This window comes from Somniosus microcephalus, chromosome 4, assembly GCF_052327205.1.
Source record: "Somniosus microcephalus isolate GS21.2 chromosome 4, FLI_Smic_1.0, whole genome shotgun sequence".
Lineage (NCBI taxonomy): Eukaryota > Metazoa > Chordata > Chondrichthyes > Squaliformes > Somniosidae > Somniosus > Somniosus microcephalus.
Window position 1 is genome coordinate 169156001 of NC_140990.1, and position 17632 is coordinate 169173632.

Here is a 17632-nt window from a genome sequence, read left to right on the forward strand (position 1 = left end):
CGGCTCGAAAATGACCTCACCCATCTCCACAGATATCACCAATGTTGAGGAGAGGTTAACCCAGAATCGCTCGAGTCCCACCCTTCCTTGATGACCAAGGGGGTCAACGTATAAATGTCCACTGAGACGAAGAAAGCGTAAGTCTCTCAGTCTGGAGTCTAAGGTTCCTGCGTTGCTCCCGAATGACATAAAACAGTGTTCGATTTTACTCACCTTCCGTCCTTTGAATCCCTTTAAACCACTGCCACCTGGATATTCCAAACACTTCATTTTATAGCACTGAAAGTCAAAGAATGTAATGGTTAATGAAGGAAATGTTTCATCACATATCAGTGTTCAAACGAGGTCTAAATTCTTATTTAATAGTCATTATTTAATAGTCATAGCAGGTGAAGGAAAGCTTAGGTAAAAGACTTGAGTCTAACGCACCTCTCTTTCAATATAAACATTGACAGTTAATTTTCTCCTAAAAAGCACTATAGGATCTCACGTGGCAGCAACATTCAGATCCCCAGGCACAAACTTCAGGAAACAGGGACGGCATCTCCACCACTTTTGTGTTGCCCTGGGATTTCCCGAGGGAGACGGGGTTAAGGGGGCTGAGCTTGGCTGGCACCCTTCAGAGGCCTGCTAATGGGACAGAGAGGCCTCCCTGCTCCCCCACCTCATTCTCCATTTTGACAGCTAGCTGGACTAGGATCGTCAACCCTCCAGGAGTGCCCTGGAGTCTCCAGCAATTGAAGACTAATCTCCAGGACACGGCTGTGAGCAACCCGAGAGAAAAATCATAGGGGCATTAAACAAAATTAGGGGGGGGAGGTTACATTTTTTTTGAACACTTTAATTTATTGGTTGTAAAAATATTGGAAATAGGGAAAATAGGTGTTTGACTGATGGTCAAGATTAATCCAATCGGGTAACAAAGAGTCTGTTCCCTTTCCAATTGGCTGTGAGAAGGCAGTGTACCCGGAGGATGGACCAATGGCGGGAGTGTGCGGTTGGGTTGGTTCAAGGGGAGGGGTCATGTGATGAAACCTCCAGGAATGCGCCCAACCTGAGTTGGCAAGCCAAAGCTGGGCATCCAAAACACACGGCTGTGCTGCCTGCACCCATGGACCTGGAGAGTTCACGGGGGGTCGTGGGGGCCGACAGGAGACGGGCGTTAGCAAGTTGGAACATCTCCCTTCCCCCTAGAATGTTGAAGCCTTACCAGTCTCTTGCAGCTGCTGATCTCCATCGACCGTCAGAAGCTCCCAATCCCTCCCCCCCCCCACCCCTAGCAAGCACACACACCCTCATTTTTCTGCCTCTTCTGCTGGCGCTGGGCACTGCCTTGGGGGCAGCCCTGTACTGAGAGTGGTCCCAGGCAAGGTTAGTGGCCTGGGCAGGAAATCCCTGCATCTGGGCCTGGGTTGGAGTCGAGCATTGCGTGTGGGGGTGGAAAGCAGGGAAATTTGCCCTTATGCATTTACCTGCTGAGGTCTCAGTGAATGAGATTGCCAAACTAGTGGCTGTTGGTGGGTTATTATGGGTAGGTTTATGTTGTGGGCAAATAACCATGGAGAGTTGCTTGAGATTTGGCGGGGTGGGGGGGGTGGTGGTTGTGTGTAAATAGATGTGACGGGATTGGCCGTCCAGTTTACTTTCTACAATGGAAGGACAGGGTTCAAAACGGGCAGCCAATCCGATCCTGCTAGTCTCCCACTGAGCGGGTTAGGTTAAAATGCCCCGCCCCCCTCTCCCCTTGATTTCCATTAAAAGATCAACAATGGAGGTGATCTGCACTGGACTGGATCTTGGTGCCATCGTGACCCCAGAACACCTACCCATCCTGGCCCCACACTAGTCTTTATTTTAAAAAATGTATGCATTTTTTGAATATCAATTTACAAAAACTCTCACTCTCCCAACGTAGCATTTAAACCGAAACTCCCAAATTAGGTTAAACAGCAAAACACCTCAATATGGTTGAGTATTGTCCAATATTACGAGGAATAACATTTTAAAACAGCGCCAAAACATACCGTCACAATGATCCCGGCATACTAAAATCGACCAGGTCCTTCTTGCTGTTCTCTCTCTCACTCCCTTCTTTCTCCCCCTCCATATCACTTTCTTCCCTCCACTCCAGGTCCCATCGGCAGCGCTCACCCATTCTGTTCCTCAGCTCACTTTGCTACAGCAGGAAGCCATTTGGCCCACTGCCCCTGGTCCGGTGCCAGCTCCACATCAGAGCAATCCGCGCTAATCCCATTGCCACTCTTTCTTGCTCCTTCCCTTCAATATTTCTTCCTATCGGTGTTTATCCAATCCCCTTTGTGATTCACGTGAGTTCAATAGCCACTTCCTTGCGCAGAACAATTCATAGTGCAAAACTGCAACTGGCAGCAGCAGCTGTACTTGGAACTCTTAAAGGCCCAACCTACCTTGATCCGACGGTTGTGGAGTTGCACTTTTCTTTGTGGGGTGGGGGGGGGGTGTGGTTTGGGAAAGGGAAAGAATCTGGTGAACTGTCACCTGGTGGCAATGCAAACTAAGGAGGACAGTGCCGGGATGGTTGGTAGTGTGGCTTTCCCGACTCCCCAGTGGCCAATGAAAAAGTGCCTGAAGAGGTGGACAATCTCCCTCCCAGGGCCCCTGCCCCGATGACCACCTGGTTTTGCAATGAAACCAGGAAGTGAGGTCGTCAAAACCAATCCCATGCTTGTATCATCAACGTAATTTTGTTGAAACGGCAAGGAAAAATCAGGGCGGGGGGGAAAGAGGGTGTAAACGGCCGGCCAAACCAGTACGGCCCACTTTACAACCCCACCCCACCCCCGTCAAAGTTGGAAGTTCCGCCCAATAAACCGTGAGGTAACATGGCTTTAAGAGCAACTTTTCTCACTGAATGCACAAGAATTTACCAGTGCTTACAGATTAACCAAAAATATGGTTTAACTTGCGTAAAAGAGCATTAAAGCGAAATGTAGTCACACTCACCTCGTTGAAGGCCTCTGTTTGCTGTAAAACATAAATCAGATGAAAACCCAGTCAGAGGAGCTCACAGTAATACAGTACCGCAGACACACGGATCAGAGTTAAACACCGCAGCATTGAAGCAAAGGGTCAGCACAATAGTTAGGATACACTACAGTTCTGGAGCTAAGACAGTGTAAAGTCCCAGCATCTCTCCTCCCTGAACCCCAACAGAAAAGGTATGAGTGCGACACCTGATGCACCAAAACTGGGATATTTTTTAAGAGCCTGTTGTTTCTCTGGAAACGGGCTCTTTTTCTGTGAGGGGAGTATTATTTGCTTTTGGTCCAAGCACTGAAAGAGCTAGAAATGTAGGCCTAGATTTTTCTGATCAGCTTTAATTCTTGCCAATCATTCTGGAGGATTTAATCCACTGCCTCATTACCATTTGAGAGCCACATGGAGGCCTGTGCTCCTAATTAATGTTTAGTTGCACCTGGGAATGCAGCCACACCACATTAAAAGGGGGTTTGCTCCACCCCCCCCCCCCACTCTCTTACACACTGTTGTGATCTTGAGGTCACATTGGACTTTCTTGGACTAAAGTGTGGCTTTAAAATTGGTTAGCAGTGTACCTTTAAGAGAATGGACATGGCCAATGTGGTGCTCACTGAGCCCCAGTGTTGAAGGGCTGACGGTTCTAAAGTTGTGTTGAGTGCAGTCAGTCAGACCACTCTTGGGGCTGCTGTGTACAGTCTCAAATCGCCACGTCACTAAAAAAAAGGATGTGCAAAGGCTGGAGAGCGGGGTCACCAACCCTCCAGGATTGTCCTGAAGTCTCCAGGAATAGAAGCTCAATCTCCAGGACAACCCAGGGGCATTAAGAAACAAATCATTTTCATTCCATGCTCATCAGTTATTAAAATGTGGGAGCTGGGAAAGAAAAGGCTGTTTGACTGACAGTTAAAAATCATCCAATCGGCTAGCAAGAATTCTGTTAGCTTCCCAATTGGCTGGGTAGGCGGGGTGGCGTGAGGAGGAACATTTTGGCAACCAATGGAGGGAGCGGCAGCTGGAGGGAGGAGGTCATGCGATGGAACCTCCAGAGTTGGTAACTGTTGAAGAAAAGAGAAACAGGAGTGACTCCAAGTGTAAAGGAGATAAGGGAAGGCCATTTTGGAAAGAAAGAGAGAGAGAGAGAGAGAGAGAAATAAGAGAGAGAGAGAGGGAAAGAGAGATAAAGAAAGATAGAAAGGAGAGAAAGAAAAAGAACATAGTTTCAAAGTCACCATGTCATGTCTCAAATTACTCGTATAATGTATCCCAAAATTTCCAAAAGAAATCTATCTAATTTGGATTTGAATGAATCAATACTAATTGCTTCCACCATTTCCCGAGGGAGCGTGTTACACCTCAGAGGTGCTGCATTAATCAAATAGTTAGGAAGTATAGCCTCCAATCATATGAAGAGGGGTGTATTACATTGAACATTGAAAAGTACAGAGGAGAACTGAAAAAGTGAATAAGGGGCAAAAAGAGTGTATGAGAATAGATGAGCGGGTAACATAAAAGGAAACCCAAAAGTATTTTATAAACATATAAATAGTAAAAGGGTAGTCAAAGGAAGGATGGGGCCAATTGGGGACCAAAAATGTAGTGATAATGGGAAGACTTCAACTATCCTAATATAGACTGGGATAGTAATAGTGTAACGGGCAGAGAGGGGGAAGAATTTTTGAAGTGTGTTCAGGAAAACGTTCTTGATCAGTATGTTTCTGGCCCAATGAGGAAGGAGGCATTGCTGGATCTGGTTCTGGGGAATGAGGTAGGTCAAGTGGAGCAAGTGTCAGTACGTGAACATTTAGGAAACAGTGATCACAGTATCATAAGGTTTAGATTAGCTATGGAAAAGGACAGGGAGCAATCTAGAGTAAAAATAGTTAATTGGAGGAAGGCTAATTTCAGTGGGATGAGAACAGATCTGGCCCGGGTAAATTGGAATCAAAGATTGGCAGGCAAAACTGTAATGGAACAATGGACTGCCTTTAAAGAGGAAATAGTTTGGGTACAGTTGAGGTACATTCCCACTAGGGGGAAAAGGTAGGGCAACTAAAGTCAGATGACAAAAGAGATAGAGAGTAAGATGAAGCAGAAAAAGAGAGCGTATGACAGATGTCAGGTCGCGAATACATCTGAGAATCAAGCTAAATATAGAAAGTTCAGAGGAGAAGTGAAAAAGAAAATAAGAGGGGCAAAGAGAGGGTATGAGAATAGATTGGCAGCTAACATAAATGGTAATCCAAAAGTCTTCTATAGGCATATAAATAGTAAGAGAAGGGGTGGGGCTGATTAGGGACCAAAAAGGAGACCTACGCATGGAGGCTGAGGGTATAGCTGAGGTGCTAAATGAATACTTTGCATCTGTCTTCACCAAGGAAGAAGATGCTGCCATAGACATAGTGAAGGAGGAGGTAGAGGAAATACTGGATGGGATAAAAATTGATAAAGAGGAGGTACTAGAAAGGCTGGCTGTACTTAAAGTAGATAAGTCAGCAGGACTAGATGGGATGCATCCTAGGATGCTGAGGGAAGTGAAGGAAGAAATTGCTGAGGTACTGGACTGGAGAATTGCAAATGTTATACCATTGTTCAAAAAAGGGTGCAAGGATAAACCCAGCAACTACAGGCCAGTCAGTTTAACCCGGTAGTGGGGAAGCTTTTAGAAACAATAATCAGGGATAAAATTAACAGTCACTTAGACAAGTGCGAATTAATTAAGGAAAGCCAGCACAGATTTGTTAAAGGCAAATCGTGTTTAATCAACTTGATCGAGTTTTTTGATGAGGTAACAGAGAGGGTTAATGAGGGCAATGCGGTTGACGTGGTGTACATGGGTTTCCAAAAGGCGTTTGATAAAGTGCCACATAATAGGCCGGCCAGCAAAGTTGAAGCCGATGGAATAAAAGGGACAATGTCAGCGTGGATACGAAATTGGCAAAGTGACAGGAAACAAAGAGTAGTGGTGAACGGTTGTTCTTCGGACTGGTGGAAGGTATACAGTGGTGTTCCCCAGGGGTCAGTACTAGGACCACTGCTTTTCCTGATATATATTAATGACTTAGACTTGGGTGTATGGGGCACAATTTCAAAATTCGCAGATGACACAAAACTTGGAAGTATAGTGAACAGTGAGGAGGATAGTGATAGACTTCAAGAGGACATAGACAGGCTAGTGGAATGGGTGGACACGTGGCAGATGAAATTTAACGCAGAAAAGTGCGAAGTGATACATTCTGGTAGAATGAAGAGAGGAAATATAAACTAAAGGGTACAATCTTAAAGGGGGTGCATGCACAGAGAAACCTGGGGGTATATGTGCACAAATCATTGAAGGTGGCAGGGCAGGTTGAGAAAGCAGTTAAAAAAGCTTACGGCATTCTGGGCTTCATGAATAGAGGTATAGTGTGGAAATTATGATGAACCTGTATAAAACACTGGTCCGGCCTCAACTGGAGTATTGTGTCCAATTCTGGGCACCGCATTTTAGGAAGGATGTGAAGGCCTTAGAGAGGGTGCAGAAAAGATTTACGAGAATGATTCCAGGGATGAGGGACTTCAGTTACGTGGGCAGACTGGAGAAGCTGGGGTTGTTCTCCTTAGAGCAGAGGAGATTTGATAGAGGTGTTCAAAATCATGAGGGGTCTTTAGATGTCACACCAGCCATCGCAAATCGGAACAACCTTGATCGTGAAATAAATAAAAGCGGTAGGGAGGTAGTGCAACTCTGCCGAGCCTTAGGCCTGTACATAGTTAACGGTAGGTTCAGAGGGGACTCCCTAGGGAGACTCACATACTCCTCAACTCTTGGGTCTAGTGTGGTGGACTATACAATCACTGACCTGGACCCCTGCGATATCAACTCATTTACTGTCAGGCAGCAATCCCCCCTCTCAGACCATAACCAAATAAATATGTACCTTAAACTTTCTGCCCAAACTACAGACACAAAAAAGGAACCCAGTAAGCTCCATAAAATAAACCAGACATACAAATGGGCCCCAGACAGTGGAGAAAAATTCATCACAGCACTAAAGTCACCTGATCTCACAAGTAAAATATCAAAATTTAAAGAAAACCCATACGAGATCACCAGAGATGGTGTAAACATGGCCATAGAGGATATAAATATGATCTTCCATGAGGCAGCTGTAAAAGCCGACCTTGTGAAACAGAAGAGGAAGCGTCACAAAAGACAAAATAAAAATAAGAAATGGTTTGACCACGAATGCAAAAATGCCAGAAAAGACCTGAGAAAAATATCAAACCAAAAGCATCACCAACCAAACAATCCAGACCTACGTATTAGATACAATGAAACCCTCAAAAGATATAAACACACCATTAGGAACAAAACACAAAACTATACCCACAAAATACTCGAAGAAATTGAAAACTCCACCAATCCAAAACAATTCTGGGAAATGTGGAATAACCTGAGTACAACACAATTGCAAGCATTACCAATCCAAGATGGAGACATCTGGAGAACACATTTTGAAAACCTCTACAAAGACATCCCAATAAACGAAACAAACCCAAGTCAACATCAGGTCACAGAAAAACTCCACACATTAGAAGCAACAATTAAAGACAACCAAAACCCTCTAGACTCCCCAATCACATGGAAAGAACTGGCCATAAAAACAAAATCTCTCCACCTAAAGAAAGCCTGTGGCCCAGACAACATCAAAAATGAAATGCTCAAGTTCAGCAATATGGAGATGCAGGGTGCGATACTCAAACTATTCAACATCATATTACGCTCAGGCTGTTTTCCCGATATCTGGTGCCAAGGACTAATCTCCCCCATATATAAAAGTGGAAACAAATCAGACCCAAATAACTACCGCGGCATCTGTGTCAACAGTTGTCTAGGGAAGTTATTCTGCAGTATTCTAAATAGTAGATTACTTGATTTTCTTAACAAACATAATATCCTCAGAAAAAAACAAATAGGCTTTCTTCCAAAACACCGCACAGCCGACCATATCTATACCCTTCACACCCTCATTGGAAAACATATACACCAAACAAAAAATGGGAAAATATTCGCCTGTTTCATCGACTTCAAGAAAGCCTTTGACTCTATATGGCACGAAGGGCTCTATTATAAACTTCTTCAGTGTGGAATAGGGGGCAAAGTCTATGACCTTATTAAATCAATGTATCTGAAAAACAAATGCGGGGTCAAAATTGGAGACAAACGCACCGATTTCTTCACCCAGAGAAGAGGCGTCCGGCAGGGCTGCAATTTGAGCCCGACCCTGTTCAACATATACATAAATGAATTAGCAGACATGCTGGAGCAAAGCGAGTCACCAGGTCTCCGTCTCCTGGATGGAGAAGTGAAATCCCTGTTCTATGCGGACGACCTGGTTCTGCTGTCTCCCACAGAACAGGGATTACAGCAACAACTAGACCTACTCGACAAATACTGCCAAAATTGGGCTCTAACAGTAAATCTAAAGAAAACCAACATCATGATTTTTCAAAAAAGGCCCAGATGTCAGGAAAACAAATACCAGTTTACCCTCAGTGATACCACTATAGGACACACTATGAGCTACACCTACCTTGGTCTAACTATTACAGCATCAGGGAGCTTCAGCATAGCAGTGAATGCACTAAAAGAAAAAGCCCGAAGAGCCCTATATGCAATAAAAAGAAAATTCTACAACATCCAAATCCCAATCAAAATCTGGCTCAAAATATTTGACAGCATAATCCTGCCCATTGCACTGTACGGTAGTGAAGTATGGGGCCCGCTAAATCACCAAAGCTACACTAAATGGGAAAAACACACAATAGAAGCCCTACATGCAGAATTCTGCCGAAGCATCCTTCGCACCCAAAGAAAAACGCCAACAAATGCATGCAGAGCCGAACTAGGCAGATACCCACTGATAATAAACATCCAAAAACGAGCACTAAACTTCCTAAATCACCTCAAATCTAGCTCCCCAGACACCCTTCATTTCAAAGCCTTTCAGACCCAAGAGCTAAACCCAGAAAAGAGTCCCCTGAGTCAGCTGCTACTGAAACTAAGTACTCAGCCGGACCCTGACCAGCCCCAGACCAACACAGCCGTCCAAACACCAATCCGAGTGAACCAAATCATTAAAAAATGCAAAGAAACCTACCTGGAACATTGGAACAAAATAACCGAAAGCCAAAGCAGATTAGAATGTTACCGGGCCCTACAAAGAGAATATAAACTGGCAGACTACCTCACGACCATCAGAGACACAAAACAGAGACAGACCCTCACCAGGTACAGACTAAGCGACCACCAACTGGAAATTGAAAAAGGCAGATACAAGAAATCCTGGCAGCCTAGAGAGAATAGAATATGCGATCAATGTCTGGCTGGCGAGGTTGAAACAGAAATGCATTTCCTCCTAAAATGCGAAAAATTCAACACATCAAGAAACATATTATTCAACAAGCTAAGCCAAACAACCCCAGATTTCAAGGAATTGGATGATCTGTCAAAATTGAGATTAGTCCTAGGAGAAGGAGACAGACCATACCTTGGGGCCAAATATGTAACAACATGTCACAACCTGAGGACTGTTTAAAATTAAGACTGTTTAAAATTAATATTGAACATACCAAATGAAGTACAAAGACTGTTTAAAATTAATATTGTTTAAAAGTAATATTGTATGTACCCAACAAATGTCAAATCGATTGACACCTACAGAATGTTAGAAAACTGTACCTTTTTGCAATGTAAGCTTTGGCAATATGGTTCTCTGTAAACTTTCATGCCAATAAAGCATTTGAATTGAATTGAATTGAATTGAATTGAGAAACTGTTCCCATTGGCAGAAGGGTTGAGAACCAGAGGACACAGATTTAAGGTGATTGGCAGAAGAACCAAAGGCGACATGAGGAAAAATTGTTTTACGCAGCAAGTGGTTATGATCTGGAATTCACTGCCTGAAAGGGTGGTGGAGGCAGATTCAATCGAGGCTTTCAAAAGGGAGTTGGATAAGTATCTGAAGGAAAAACATTTGCAGGGCTGCGGGCAAAGTGCGGAGGAGTGGGACTAGCTGAAGTGCTCTTGCAGAGAGCCGGCACGGACTCGACGGGCCGAATGGCCTCCTTCTGTGCTGTAACCATTCTATAAAAAATGAGATCTCCTTGTGGAGGCAGAGGGCTTGGCTGAGGAACTAAATGAGTACCTTGCATCTGTTTTCACTAAAAAATAAAATGCTTCCAATGTCACAGTAAAGGAGGAGGGAGGAATTGAATAGGATAAAAATAGATAAAAAGGAGGTACTTAAAAGGTTGGCAGTGCTCAAAGTAGCAAAGTCACCCAGTCTGGATGGGATGCATCCTCGGTTACTGAGGGAAGTAAGGGTGGAAATTGCAGAGGCTCTGGCCACAATCTTCCAATCCTCTTTAGATATGGAAGTGGTGCCAGAGGACTTGAGGATTGCAATTGTTACACCCCTATTCAAAAAAGGGGAGAGGGATAAACCCGACAACTACAGGCCAGTCAGTCAGTGGGGAAACTTTTAGAGACAATAATCAGAGGCAAATTTAATTGACACTTCGAACAATATTATGGGTCAATAAATGAAAGCAAGCACATCATTGTTAAGGGCAAATCATATTTGACTAACTTGATTGAGTTGTTATGGAAGTAATGGAGAGGGTGGATGAGGGTAGTGCGGTTGAAGTTATATATATGGATTTTCCAAATTATGTAGCTGGTCCAGTTACGTTTCCGGTCAATGGTGGCCCCCCCAACCCCCCCAGGATGTTGATGGTGGGGATTTCCATTGAATGTCAAGGGGAGGTGCTTAGACTCTTTCTTGTTGGAGATTGTCATTGCCTGGCACTTGTGTGGCACAAATGTTACTTGCTACTTATCAGCCCAAGCCTGGATGTTGCTCAGGTCTTGCTGCATGCAGGCATGGACTACTTCATTATCTCAGGAGTTGCGAATGGAACTGAACACTGTGCAATCATCAGCGTACATCACCACTTCTGACCTTATGATGCAGGGAAGTTCATTGATGAAGCAGCTGAAGATGGTTGGGCTTAGGACACTTTCCTGAGGCACTCCTGCAGCGATGTCCTGGGGCTGAGATGATTGGCCTCCAACAACCACAGCCATCTTCCTTTGTGCTAGGTATGACTCCAGCCAGTGGAGAGTTCTCCTCCAGGGATGAAAGACTTCAGTCACGTGGAGAGACTTAGAGCAACTGGGGTTGTTCTCCTTAGAGCAGAGAAGGTTAAGGGGAGATTTGATAGAGATGTTCAAAATCATTACGGGTTTGATAGAGTAAATAGGAGAAACTGTTTCCAGTGGCAGAAGGGTCGGTCACCAGAAGACAGACTTAAGGTGATTGGAAAAAGAACCAGGTGCATCATGAGGAAACATTTTTTTACGCAGTGAGTTATAATGATCTGGAATGCACTGCCTGAAAGGATGGGGAAGCAGATTCAATAAAATCTTTCAAAAGGAAATTGGATAAGTTCTTGAAGGGGGAAAATTTGTAAGGCTATGGGGAAAGAGCAGGGGAGTGGGACTAATTGTAAGGTCTTTCAGAGAGCCAGTACAGGCACGATGGGCCGAATGTCCTCCTTCTATGCTGTAACATTCTATGATTCAATGATTCTATGAGAGATATAAAGGGGCGTGCGTTACATTGAACGTGAGAGATATAAAGAGGCATGTGTGGCACTGAATGTGAGGGATATGAAATGGCGGGTGTTACATTGAACGTGAGGGCCATGAAGGGGCATGTATTACATTGAAAAAATGTACTACTTTTTTAGTAACCCTCTCTTTAGTGGTTACATATTAGATTAGAAATCCAGATGCGTGAATGCGGGTCACATGACACAATATTACTCCCTTACAGCACATTTTCTCCCATCATCTCCTGAAGGTGGCAGACCATCACTGGGTTACAGTTCCACTCTCTAGCCCAGGAATACTGAGGATTACTGCAGCACCATACCACCAGCCCGGGTGACCTCAGCTAACTCAGTTCAGGCTGGCAATCGAGCTTGGGACCTTCATGCCGCCATGCTTTAGTACTTCACCAGCCTTCACTCAGCGTTAAGGAGTCCCAGAGCAGGTAGAACATTGTTGCCAACCCTCCGGCATTGCCCTGGAGTCTCCAGGAATTAAAAATTAATCTTGAGCAAACCCGGGAGACAAATCACAGGGGTGTTAAAAAATGGTATGTTTTTGTCATTTGTTTTGAACACTTTTGTTTATTAATTATAAAAATATTGGAGATTTCATAAAACGTCCTTTTCCTGGATTGGGCAGTTGGAGGCGGGATGTCATATGATGGAAGTTCCAGGAATACCTCAAACCAGTGTTGGCAACGCTGGGTGTAATAATAGTCCACATGCAGAGCAAAGTTCCCTCTGCTCTGCCTCAACGATACACAGTGCAATATTAATGGGGCTTTTTTTCCCCCATTACAACAACACAGATTAAAAGGGAGGTATAATAGAAGTGTTTAAAATGGTGAAAGGAAGGGGCAGGGTATAGAGAAGCTGAATCCTATATTTGAAGGCTCGCGATCAAGGGGCCATTGATACAGGATTAAAGGTCATGGATCAGAGGGCAGCAGAAACCTCTTCACAGGGAGAGTTGTCAGGCTGTGGAATTCACTCCCAGCGTTAGTGGTTGAGGCAGAAACGGTGTCAATATTCAAGATTAGATTGAAAGGTTGATGGAGGGAAAGGGGATGAAGGGAAATTGGAACAGGCCAGGTAAACGTGATTAGAATGATTTGCTCGCGTAAAGAGTAATCACAGGCAGACTGCTTGGGAGGAATGGCCTGTTTCCGTATTTCAATTTCTATGTACCGTATTGGTTCTAAGGTGACAATATTGCAAGATAGGTTGCCGTGAGGGAGGGCGGCGTGAGGGAGTACGGTGGCCAGTCAGTGTGAGGGAGGGCAATGGCCGGTCAGTGTGAGGGAGGGCAATGGCCGGTCAGCGTGAGGGAGGGCAATGGCCGGTCGGCGTGAGGGAGGGCAATGGCCGGTCAGCGTGAGGGAGGGCAATGGCCGGTCAGTGTGAGGGAGGGCAATGGCCGGTCAGCGTGAGGGAGGGCAATGGCCGGTCAGCGTGAGGGAGGGCAATGGCCGGTCAGCGTGAGGGAGGGCAATGGCCGGCCAGTGTGAGGGAGTGCGGTGTGAGATGGTTATCCTAAACAGTGCTTTCAACATTTGAGTATTGACCTTCATGTTTGGTCAAAGCCATGAATTTCACTCAGCTTTGGTCCCAGGCTTGACAATATCCCCCAGAAATAAATTCAGCCCATGTGCTGAAAAGATTCAATTTAAAATAATATTAAAAGGGACACTAGCTTCAAAGGAACAAGTGTGGAAAATCCTTGTTCCTGGGGAGCAGGAACACCCTGAAGACGTGTTCATCCTTACTCTACAACAGGATTCCATCCTTAACCCAGTGCAATTTTTGATCATTAATCCTGTAGAACTGTCAATCGGTCTCACTGTAACAACAACCACTTACATTCAGATAGCGCCTTTAATGTAGTAAAACATCCCGAGGTGCTTCACAGGAACATTATCGAACAAAATTTGACATCGAGCCACATAAGGAGATATTAGGGCAGATGACCAAAAGCTTGGTCAAAGAGGTAGGTTTTAAGGCACGGCCGCCAATGGTGGAGCGATTAAAATGGAGGATGCACAAGAGGCCAGAATTGGAGGATCGCAGAGATCTCGGAGGGTTGTAGGGCTGGGGGAGGTTACAGAGGTATGGAGGGGTGAGGCCACGGAGCGATTTGAAAACAAGGATGAGAATTTTAAAATCATGGCGTTGCTCAACCGGGAGCCAATGTAGGTCAGCAAGCACAGGGCTGATAGGTGAACGGGACTTGCTGCGAGTTAGGACACGGGCAGGGAGGGTGGAAGATGGGGGTCCGGCCAGGAGTGTGTTGGAATAGTTAAGTCAAATCTAGAGGTAAGTATGGAGGTGCAAGTAGGCGGTCTTAGTTATGCCGCAAATATGCGGTTGGAAGCTCATCTCAGGGTCAAGGTGGCGGACAGTGTGGTTCAGCCTCAGATAGATGTTAGGGAGAGGGATGGAGTCGATGGCTAGGGAACAGAGTTTGTGGCGGGGACTGAAAACAATAGCTTCAGTCTTACCAATATTTCTGCTCATCCAGTACTGGATGTCGGACAAGCAGTCTGACAATTTAGATACATTGGAGGGGTCGAGAGAGGTGATGGTGAGGTAGAGCTGGGTGTCGTCAGCGTACATGTGGAACCTGACATGTTTTTGGATGATGTCGATGAGGGGCAGCATGTAGATGAGAAATAGGAGGGGGCCAAGAGTAGATCCTTGGGGGACTCCAGAGTTAACAATACTGGAGCGGAAAGAGAAGCCATTGCAGGTGATTCTCTGGTTACGATTAGATAGATAAGAATGGAACCAGGCGAGTGCAGTCCCTCCCAGCTGGATGACGGTGGAGAGGCGTTGGAGAAGGAAGGAGTGGGCAACTGTGTCCAAGACTGCAGACAAGTCAAGAAGGATGAGGAGGGATAGTTTACCTTTGTCACAGTCACAAAGGATGTCATTTGTGACTTTGATAAGGGCCATTTCAGTACTGTGGCAGGGGTGGAAAACTGATTGAAGGGATTCAAACATGGTGGTCCGGAAAAGACGGGCATGGATTTGGGAGGTGACAACACGTTCAAGGACTTGCGAGGAAAGGGAGGTTGGAGATGGGACGGTAGTTTGCAAGGGCAGTGGGGTCAAGGGTGGGTTATTTGAGGAGAGGGGTGATGATGGCAGATTTGAAGGGGAGGGGCACAGTACCCGAAGAAAGCGAACCATTAACAATGTCAGCTAACATGGGAGCCAGGAAGAGAAGTTGGGTGGTCAGCAGTGCAGTGGGAATAGGGTTGAGGGAGCAGGAGATGGGTCATGGACAAGATGAGCTCGAAAACAGCTTAAGGGGAGATAGGAGAGAAACTGGAGAAACATGCAAGTTTAGGGCTAGGGCAGGGGGGAACCTTAGAGGAAGTTTGGCCTGGTGGGCTAGGGGAAGGAAGGGAAGCAGGAGAGGCAGCTGAATGGATGGTCCCGATCTTAATGACAAAGAAATCCATGAGCTCCTCGCAATTGTTGGAGGTAAGAATGGAGGAGGCAGGGTAGAGGGTTTTAAGAAAAACATTTTGTAGTAGAAAAAAGAAGCCGGGGGTTATCTTTGCATTCCAGGATGATGCTGGAATAGTGAGCAGTCTTGGCAGAGGAGAGCAGGACCCGTTAGTGCTTTGTGTGGTCCAGCCAGATCTGGTGATGAATGGTTAAGCCAGTTGTCCGCTATATACATTCAAGTCTGCGTCCCTTGGACTTAAGGGAGCAGGGGGAATGACCAGGGTGAGAGAGAGTAATGGTTTTAATGAGGAGTCAGGCATCAAAGGTGGAGGTAGGGGTGTGCTTGAGCAGATCGGTAGCTGCAGAAATGTATTGATGAATGGAGGGCCACAGGCTAGAGAGTTGGGATTTTGAAAATGCAGATGTAAGTGACTTGGGAGAGAGGTTTCTCCAGAGGCGGACACAGAAGGAAGTAGAGTTTTCTTTTGGGGGGGGTGCCAGGGGAGAAGGGGGATGTGGGTGCAGAGTATTACAGGGAACTGATCAGAGATGGCCTTATCTCTGATTGGCATGATGGGAGTAGATAATAATCCTTGACCCTGTACAGTTGTTATTCCTTAACTCTGTAGAACTGTCCATGCTTAAAATTGTGGCACTGTCAAACATTGACCCTGTAGGACTGTCAATCACTGACGCTGTAGACCTGTCGATCATTGACCCTGTAGGCCTATCAATCACTGACCCTGTAGGACTGTTGATCACTGACCCTGAAGGCCTGTCAATCACTGACCCTGTAGGACTGTTGATCACTGACCCTGTAGGCCTGTCGATCATTGACCCTGTAGGCCTATCAATCACTGACCCTGTAGGACTGTTGATCATTGACCCTGTAGGCCTATCAATCACTGACCCTGTAGGACTGTTGATCACTGACCCTGTAGGCCTGTCAATCACTGACCCTGTAGGCCTGTCAATCACTGACCCTGTAGGCCTGTCAATCACTGACCCTGAAGGCCTGTCAATCACTGACCCTGTGGGCCTGTCAATCACTGACCCTGTAGGCCTGTCAATCACTGACCCTGTGGGACTGTCAATCATTGACCCTGTAGGCTTAGCAATCGCTGACCCTGTGGGCCTGTCAATCACTGACCCTGTAGGCCTGTCAATCACTGACCCTGTGGGACTGTCAATCATTGACCCTGTAGGCCTGTCAATCACTGACCCTGTGGGCCTGTCAATCACTGACCCTGTAGACCTGTCAATCATTGTCCCTGTAGGCCTGTCAATCACTGACCCTGTAGAACTGTCAATCACTGACCCTGTAGGCCTGTCAATCACTGACCCTGTAGGCCTGTCAATCACTGACCCTGTAGGACTGTCAATCACTGACCCTGTGGGCCTGTCAATCACTGACCCTGTGGGACTGTCAATCATTGACCCTGTGGGCCTGTCAATCACTGACCCTGTAGGCCTGTCAATCACTGACCCTGTAGGCCTGTCAATCACTGACCCTGTAGGCCTGTCAATCACTGACCCTGTGGGCCTGTCAATCACTGACCCTGTAGGCCTGTCAATCACTGACCCTGTAGACCTGTCAATCATTGTCCCTGTAGGCCTGTCAATCACTGACCCTGTGGGCCTGTCAATCACTGACCCTGTAGACCTGTCAATCACTGACCCTGTAGGCCTGTCAATCACTGACCCTGTGGGCCTGTCAATCATTGTCCCTGTAGGCCTGTCAATCACTGACCCTGTAGAACTGTCAATCACTGACCCTGTAGGCCTGTCAATCACTGACCCTGTGGGCCTGTCAATCACTGACCCTGTGGGACTGTCAATCATTGACCCTGTAGGCCTGTCAATCACTGACCCTGCAGACCTGTCAATCAATGACATTGTAGGCCTGTCAATCACTGACCCTGTAGGACTGTCAATCATTGATCCTGTAGGCCTGTCAATCATTGACCCTGTAGGACTGTCAAACATAGAAACATAGAAGATAGGAGCAGGAGTAAGCCATTCGGCCCCTCGAGCCTGCTGCGCCATTCAATGCGATCATGGCTGATCATCCAAATTCAGTACCCGGTCCCTGCTTTCTCCCCATACCCCTTGATCCCTTTAGCCTTAAGAAATATATCCAACTCCTTCTTGAATATATTTAATGTATTGGCCTCTACTGCCTTCTGTGGTAGAGAATTCCACAGGTTCACCACTCTCTGGGTGAAGAAATTCCTCCTCATTTCTGTCCTAAATGTCTTACCCCTTATCCTTAGACTGTGACCCCTGGTTCTGGACTCCCCAACCATCAGGAACATCCTCCCTGCATCTAGTCTGTCCAGTCCTGTCAGAATTTTATAAGTTTCAATGAGCTCCCATCTCATTCTTCTAAACTCCAGCGAGTACAAGCCCAATCGACCCAATCTCTCCTCATACGTCATTCCTGCCATCCCAGGTATCAGCCTGGTGAATCTTCACTGAACTCCTTCCATGGCAAGAACATCCTTCC

General features: G+C 46.0%; 1 protein-coding gene across 2 annotated transcripts in view; it reads right to left on the bottom strand.

Annotated features, from left to right (window-relative positions):
- col6a2 (collagen, type VI, alpha 2) overlaps nucleotides 1-17632 on the bottom strand; it is a 135156-nt gene that overhangs the window by 84261 nt on the left and 33263 nt on the right. For both annotated transcript variants that reach the window (XM_085985443.1, XM_085985444.1), the window contains exons 4-5: nucleotides 2983-3003; nucleotides 214-279 (exon numbers count right to left, since the gene is read on the bottom strand). In XM_085985443.1, the coding sequence (XP_085841569.1) occupies nucleotides 214-279; nucleotides 2983-3003 (87 nt within the window). The remainder of the gene's footprint in view (nucleotides 1-213; nucleotides 280-2982; nucleotides 3004-17632) is intronic.